Source organism: Hyperolius riggenbachi, chromosome 3 (assembly GCF_040937935.1).
Source record: "Hyperolius riggenbachi isolate aHypRig1 chromosome 3, aHypRig1.pri, whole genome shotgun sequence".
Lineage (NCBI taxonomy): Eukaryota > Metazoa > Chordata > Amphibia > Anura > Hyperoliidae > Hyperolius > Hyperolius riggenbachi.
Window position 1 is genome coordinate 362,369,741 of NC_090648.1, and position 8,206 is coordinate 362,377,946.

General features: G+C 43.1%; 1 protein-coding gene across 1 annotated transcript; it reads right to left on the reverse strand.

The window, feature by feature from the left end:
* Positions 1-1,062: 1,062 nt before the first annotated feature.
* LOC137562340 (uncharacterized) lies at positions 1,063-3,761 on the reverse strand. The gene is made up of 3 exons (XM_068273676.1): positions 3,374-3,761; positions 1,970-2,132; positions 1,063-1,840 (listed from the first exon to the last, which is right to left on the reverse strand). The coding sequence occupies exons 1-3, from the start codon at positions 3,570-3,572 to the stop codon at positions 1,063-1,065; spliced, it is 1,140 nt and encodes a 379-aa protein (XP_068129777.1). The 5' UTR covers positions 3,573-3,761.
* Positions 3,762-8,206: the final 4,445 nt, after the last annotated feature.

Sequence of the window (8,206 nt, forward strand, 5' to 3'; positions counted from 1 at the left end):
CAATCTATCCAAATATGCAATGTTTTCTTGCAAATAATGTATATTTGTGTTGCTATTCTAGCTTTGACTTCCTTATGGCCAAATTGAGAGATAGTTTGCGGCACCAGGACACACAGATGCGCAAATCTATTTCTCCTACGGAGCGCTTACTGCTTACTTTGAGGTAACTATTTTTGATAATACCATATGCAACCTATAATGTTAAACAAAGGATTGTGAAGTAATGTACTGTAAACAATTTTCTTCATAATACTTGGCCTGACTGCTGTAATAATGTGTGCACAACTGAACATCTCTATTTGTAGAAGAGACACTACTGCAGCCAAATAATAGAGTACTGTACAGATGGTCTACAGGACTACCAGTTGTTTGTTGACCACTACATGCACTGATAGACAGGGCCAGGGGGGTGGCAGATGTGTGCAGAGTGTTGGTCACGATGTAACAGATGTATTGTATGGGTAGAAACACATAAATCAGACCATGACCCAGCATACTAATGTTGCAATGCTCATCTTGAATAGGTCAAAAATAGACACTACCTAATTAAGTAGGCCTAACAGCCATTGAAGTCAAATGGAGTTTGTGACTGAACAATCAGATTCTGTCCAGTTGTCTCGCCAGTAAAAGGTGGGTATTCATATTGTAGTCATTGTGGCAATGACCTCATGCTCATTATGGCACCATTTCTGTACTTGCTGGTGGGGTGATGTGTGTGTTTCTATCCCATACAGTCGAGATGTGAACCATTTACTACACTGACGAGTAATAACACAAAGGCTGCATATATATTTGTTAAAAAATTACATCATGTTCATGTCGTCAAAGCATAATTATGTAAGGGAAGATACACATACCTAACAACAAATCTCCGGGGCACGGAATTGCTAATAGACCTATGTTTTTAATTGTGCACGCATTGTTAGAGTAAATTGGGTCAGTCAGGTTAGATTGTGGCTTTACTAAGAACTGCATGAAACCTATGGGTGTATTATTTGCGCCCGACACATGCAACACAAATGGAGAGCTGCATAGCGGTTGAAAAGATAGCATTCAAGATAACTAATTGTCCTCTCGTCTCATCATTTCAAGAAAAGAGGTTGGCTTGGCTGCAGCATTTTCAGTTTGTTGCTGAGGCCTTGGCTGACCAATATCTGCATAGCACACTTGATCTTGTGTTTGTTCCATATGACTATTTTGGCCTTGGTAAGGGTGCACATAGCCCATATTGCTTGGTGGTCTACATGGATAATTGTGGTACCCATAATCTTGCTCAGGTTGATAATACGTGTGGTGGTAATGTAAATTAGAATAAGGTTGCTGTCTATGATATGGTGCATTTGACACTGGAGGTGAGGGTGATGGTGTTGAAGATGAGGATGAGCTTTGGGAATGTTCTACCGAGCCAGATGGTGTATTTTTAATGGCTTTTTTGACTAGATCGATTATAGCCTGTCTTAGATCTAAAATGCGATCCTCTGGCACTTTTTTCATATATGGCACCAAACTTACAGCAAAATTGTAGTGGTCACAGCTAGCATGATGTAAGACACCTACAGCTTCCTGCATCGAATTTAACACACCACTTTCAAACGAACTTTGAGATCTCCCTCCACCACCTTGTCGCCTTCCTCTTGCAGTTACTTTGGTTGTTGTAGTTTTGGTTGTGGAGGTAGTTGGCTGCACCGGAGACAACACATTAACAATACTAGTATTAGACGTGTCATCACTGGGTGTGTCAGATGTGCTTAATAGCGATAAAGTACTGTTATCAAGTCCTTCTTCGGCATCATCATCCACAATTGGGACCACAGGTTCTGCAGGAATGTTATCTTGTGTCCTATGGAAGTAGAAAGTTAGGTAAGGATTTGACGTTTCAACATTACATGTGTTCACATATGTGTGTGTTGGGATATAGAGATGTCTAATGTAGGCGACCACTATTGGACACAAACGATAGATTACTTACTCCTCCAAATCCATACTGGGTCTTAAGAAGGCAAGTTCCGTAGTGTAGCTGTATTTGGTTCGATTTGAGGCAGCTGAACCACTTCTGCTCTCTTTCTTTTCTTCAAGGAGTTCCCTTCGAAAGTTGTCCTTAATGGACTTCCATCTTGTTTTCACTTGTTGTACTAGGGACAAAGAAACACAAACACTATTAATATATGTTTTCTTTTCACAGGTTTCTTGCTACTGGGCATACATATGTGTCTTTACACTATCAGTTTCGACTTGGAAGGACAACTATTCGGCGAATTGTTTTGGACACATGCAGCATAATTTGGGAGAATTTGCAACCTGAATTTCTGAAGTTCCCTGATATGGCAGATTGGGAAAAGATTTGTCAGGACTTTTGGGTGAAAACCAATTTCCCTAATTGTGTGGGTGCTGTGGATGGCAAACACATCCGAATTGTCATGCCTCCAAATACTGGCAGTAAGTATTTCAACTACAAGAAATACTTCTCGATTGTGCTGCTAGCAGTAGCTGATGCGAACTACAGATTCAGCTATGTGGATGTGGGTGCACAAGGAAGCAGCAGTGACTCCGGCATATTCCAGCACAGCCGTTTTGGTGTGAAATTGCAAGAAGGCAACATCAACCTCCCTCCTCCTCGCCCCTGGCCACACACAAATGGACCAGATAGGCCACTGGTCTTCATTGGGGATGAGGCTTTTGCCCTGTCTAATCACTTGATGAGGCCTTTCCCACAGCGCAGTTTGAACCCTCAAAGGACTGTTTTTAATGTTCGCCTGAGTAAGGCAAGAAAAGTGGTGGAGTGTGCCTTTGGCATAATGGCTAATAAGTGGCGTATCTTCCACACCAGCATGATGATGGACACTGCAAATGCTGTCACAATTGTCAAGGCTGCATGTGTCCTCCATAACTTCGTCAGGGACAAAGAGGGCATCAATGTGGATGAAGATGTTCCACCACCTCCACTGGAAGCACTAACAGCATCCACTCGAAGAGGCACAATATCTGCTACCACCCTCCGTGAACAGCTCACTTTATATTTAAATTCGCCGGAGAGCTGTGTGGAAACATTATAATGTTGTCGCTTCTGGGGTTTCAATTATACCAAAACAGCAGTTTGCTTCATATTACTTTCATTTTCTGTAATTAAACTTTTTTTCATACCTTACACAGCCTTTTGGTTTGTTATGGACATATGCAGACATGGAAACATGTATGTCACAAGCAGTATCGATGTATGATGTTACATACTATATACCTCCTCCAGGGTTTCAGACAATGAAACATCATCAATCGATTGCATGTATGTATGTATGTCTCTCTCTCTCTCTCTCTCTCTCTATATATAGATATATATACACAGTTTGATCTATCTTCTACACAAAAAGGTACTCACTTTTAGTATCCTGAAGCTTGGGTGAAAGATTATTCCAAGTCAAACCAGCCTCCTCAAACAGTTCTTTGGTAATGTTGGACCAGATTTGGTTAGCTAGCTGGTTCAGTTTGTGGTCTTTGTTTGTCTTGGTATACAAGACATCATGCGGCTGCACTTTTGCTATGACATCCTCGGTGGAAAACCACTTCTTCCTTGGCATTGTGGCATGTAATGGTCGCAACACACAGCCTGCAGCTCTGTCACACTTCCGTTCAGCCAGAACGACATCAACAGGAAGCTTGCCTGTGAGAATTGTGGGAATAAATAAGCCTTCTGGGTCTTTCCCGCCCAGTAAAAACGCTCACAAAACGCTATGCATAGCGCTTTCACAGCGTTTACACAGCGCTTGTATACTTTACATTGAAGCGCAAACGCTCATAAAATGCTGCATGTCCTGCGTTTGCGCTTTTGGAAAGCGCAAACGCTCCTGTGGAATTTAACACATAGAATAACATTAGCACAGCGTTTTCGAAAAACGCTAGCGCTTTCAAGCGCTCCCTAAATGCCAATAAAAACGCTCTTGTGGGTTCCAGCCCTTAAAGGACACCAGAGGTGAAAAAAAAACACTAATACAATAAACAATTGTATCTATCCTCCTCTTCCTGTTAAAATGACATTCCACAGTTTTATTTTATATTTAAATCTACTTTTCAAGTTTTTACTGTTTTATTGTTTTTGCTCAATGACACATTCATTGAAGTATGCCAAAGCTAAAATCTATGAACTATTGACCTTTTTATCTCTTTCCTGCTCTCAGAAGCCATTTTCTGCTAGGAAAGTGTTTTGTAGTTGGAATTTCTTATCAGTAAGGGTCACACTGTAGTCTGACCCAGTCCTGACTCAGACAGGAACTGCCACTTACATACCTGATGTTTAACTCTGAGGCAGAGAAAGAAAAAAAGGAATATAGCACAGTTATTTGTGTGCTAGGCACTGTACATACACATGTCTATCTCTCATCATGTCATGTCACCTGTCACCTCGGGTATCCTTTAACACTGATGACACCAGGAGGGCAAAAACGGCCATGTTTCTGATGTTCCTTGCTGTAGTTTATTGTAAGCTATTTGATGTTTCTGAATGTAAGCATCAGCAGGACTCCTATGTAAGTGCCTGTATTCCTGGATGGCAGTAAACCCCGAACACAGGTACACAATCTTTAAGGTGGCCATTAGCTAATTTTTGTTCCAGTATGTAGATTCTATGTCCTATTAGTGCTGCTATAGGCTTTAGAACATAGAATTTACGCCCTTTAAAAATTGTTGCCCACCACTTCATGTGCTCCCGCCCGTGCACTTGATCATGCACACTCATGCACATACATGCCTGGTGCTCTGAATGATTGCTGCTAGCAAATGGCAACAATTATTGAATAAAGTTAGGCAAAAAAAGTTAAGTTAAAAATTAAAGTGACAGTCTCAATAAATATATATATATATATATATATATATATATATATATATATATATATATATTTTGAAATCCCCAGTCAAGTTTTTACCTCATATAACGAAAGAAATGATGTTGCGCTCCTCCTCCTACTAGTATTTTTGACATACTCTAAATACCGGATCGCAACACCCGAATACAGTCACCTTTAAATCAATTAAGAGATTGTCAGCGCTCAAAATGGAATCCTGTGGCAGTCTTTCTGACAAATCAGTTCAAGCTCCAACCACCATGTATATATCAGTCTATGGTGGTGGTTAGATAGTCATCAGCCTCAGGTAAGATATACATTAAGAGAAAAAATAACAGAAGAAAAAGCAAACATACAGGCCTCAATTCACTAAGCTTTATCAAACACTTTATCAAATGTTTGATAATTTACCTCATGTGTAAAATCTCATTTTGAATTCACTTAGGTGTTATAGATTGATTGAACCTTTAAATCAATAAAACATTTGATAAATATATAACACCTTAGTTTATTCAAAATTAGATTTTACACATGAGGTAAATTATCAAACGTTTGATAACGTGTTTGATAAAGCTTAGGGAATTGAGGCCATAGTGTAGTAACTTCAGTCCAAGTTTGCACCACCACCATCCCGTGCACAGCACATCCAACAGTGATGTACTAAAAATGACAGTAAGATGCGCTCCCCGCATGTGGTGACTGCTCAATTACAAACAGCAACACAAGCCTTTATATAAATCCACTCGATCACAACCTCTTCATAATACTTCCTGGCAGGTTTGCTCTCCAGGACTCCCGAATGCGAATCTACCAGAAAATTCGGGTAGATTTTCCGCGTTGCTGAAGCCGAACCCTAATGTTTCCGCGTCATGCCGAATCCAAAGGTTCCCGAATATGCGCACTCGAATTCGGCCGGATGACGCGGTGGGTTCGGCTTCGGTATTCGGAGATGACGTCATTGGGCCAATGAGAAGTCCTCCAGCCGAGGCCCTGGCAACCCTAGCAACCAATCAGAGGAGGGGAGCCTGGCCCTCCCCTCCTCTATATAAGGTGGCGGCCATGTTGCGGAGCCACGTACTTGTGTGACTGTGCTGGTACTGAGAGTATCTCCAGTGCTGTGCTGCGTCTGAGCAAGTGCATTCTCATTGCTAAACCCAGCATTTTGCTTCCTAAACACATCCTAAACACACTGATTGTACTCTTATATACATAGAAATTTGTTTGTAGTCAGCTTAGTGTATAGTGTAGGCTAGTGTTAGTCTGTGTGCAGGCTAGGCCTGCTAGCCTAGGGCAGCCTTAGCCTACTACTAGCTTAGGTAGGTTAGGGATTATAGTTAGTTTTGTACTATACTAGTTTAGTTAAAATTGTACTGCTGTAGTCTGTTAGTTTATTAGCTTCTGTACTGTGTTAGTTAATAGTTAGTTACTGACTGACTGTGTACAGGCCAGCAAGCATCCGTTGTGACCTGTGACGTCTGATCTGCCCGACCCTATTGATTGATTGCGTCCAACCGTGTGTGACCGACTTTAATTGTCACCACCCACTGTCTGGCACACCACTTAGTTATTGTGTAGTACGCTACCGATTTATAGTTAGTTGCGTACTTACTACCCATTCATTTAATTTCTATTTGTACTCTTAGTCTGAGTTTCTTAGTTTCTGTACTGTGTAATAAATAATCGTTACATCACAGGCCAGCATCCATTGTGACCTGTGACAGACAGTCATTAGCTCGACCCTATTGATTGATTGCGTCCGACCGTGTGGGACCGACTTTAATTGTCACCACCCACTGTCTGGCACACCACTTAGTTAGTACTGTAGACAACACTACTGCTGTTAGTAGTACTAGTACTACTATTTAAATTGAAAAAAAAATTAATTTTTTGTTGTCACTCAATACCAGTCACCAACAACCCAGACTTTATTAAAGTTTAAGAAGAGACGGCACACCACTGGCTGCAATCAAAGTGCTGTGTATTAGCGAGCAAGTCACACTACATGTTACGGAGGAACACCCTCCATCAGGTGTCAAACAGCAATGAAGCGTACAAAGCGCTTTGTACGCTTCATTGCTGTTTGACACCTGATGAAGGAGGGTGTTCCTCCGTAACATGTAGTGTGACTTGCTCGCTAATACACAGCACTTTGATTGCAGCCAGTGGTGTGCCGTCTCTTCTTTTACTTTTGATGTGATACCAGCTGTTTGAGCAATCCAGCTGAGACAAGGCACCGGCAGATTGTGTCAGGTAACTTGTTACCTGATTAGCTGCTTACCAAGCACCTTGGTGAAATTCCATATTTATTAAAGTTTACACCCTTTCCCGCCCTTTTCTACACATTTTTTTTTACTGTATTTGTATATTAGTGCACAATGACTGGCAGAGGTAGAGGGCGAGGCACCACCAGGAGAGGCAGTGCCATTGCAGTAGCCACTGGCAGCAGCAGGTCTGTGACTGGTCTGCCGCCAGCCACTGACCGCAGAGTTGTGGAGGAGGGAGCAGAGGCACAACAGCAGCGCATTGTGCCCATCTTTGAGACTGGTCGTCGCCCCCGGCCCATTGTGGAGAGTGAGGTGCAGGCTGTGGTGGAAATGATGGCAGAGCAGCAAGCCACCATTTCCAGCCAGGCCTCCAGCACCAGTGAGACCAGTGCCACCAGCACTCCGGTCCGCAGCAGGCCTCAACCACTGCTTGAGGCCATGGTGACCGCATCGACCAGCCTGCCCTCACTGAGCTCGCTCCTCACCCCAGTGACTGCGAACGTTTACAGGGATGTTTTGGAGCCGTTTGAGGTAGACATGATGGGGACATGCAAGGAGGAGGAGGAGTTTAAGGTGGAGGAGTTTGTTGTTGGCGCTGATGAGGAGGGGCGTGATGCAGGGGATTTTGGGGTACAGGAGTTGGTTGAGATGTTTGGGGATGATAAGGATGACGTGCTGGATCCTTTTTATGTGCCACCAGTACCACCAGCACAGTTGGTTGAAGGCAGCTCGTCATCGGAGGAGGAGGCGTCTCTGGTGCAGAGGCGCTGCAGCAGCAAGGCGGCCAGCACAGGGCGTGGAAGGCAGGAGCCACAGCCTGCTTCTTCAGCCGCTAAAACCACCCGCAGCAAACCTCCAAGCAAACAAGAAAAAAACAAAACCCAAGGGCAAAAAAAATCCCCAGCCCGCAAGCTCAAAGAGCAAGTTGAAGTCCCCAGTCTGGCGGTACTTCACCAAGTGCCCAGTGGACGCGACCCGTGCAATTTGCAACAGTTGCGGTGTCAGTCTCAGCAGAGGTCGCGATCTCCTCAAGTTGAGTACCTCGTGCCTGCAAACCCACTTAGAGAACAAACATTTTGAGGACTATACTGAGTATTTGAAGCTGAATGA

What these genes read in the sequence shown, in the direction of transcription:
- LOC137562340 (XM_068273676.1), bottom strand. Translation starts at nt 3,572, where the DNA reads ATGCCAAGGAAGAAGTGGTTTTCCACCGAGGATGTCATAGCAAAAGTG. An exon ending in CAAGCTTCAGGATACTAAAA is followed by an intron (nt 2,133 to 3,373) that starts GTGAGTACCTTT and finishes CTTTGTCCCTAG; the next exon opens with TACAACAAGTGAAAACAAGA. An exon ending in CCCAGTATGGATTTGGAGGA is followed by an intron (nt 1,841 to 1,969) that starts GTAAGTAATCTA and finishes CTACTTCCATAG; the next exon opens with GACACAAGATAACATTCCTG.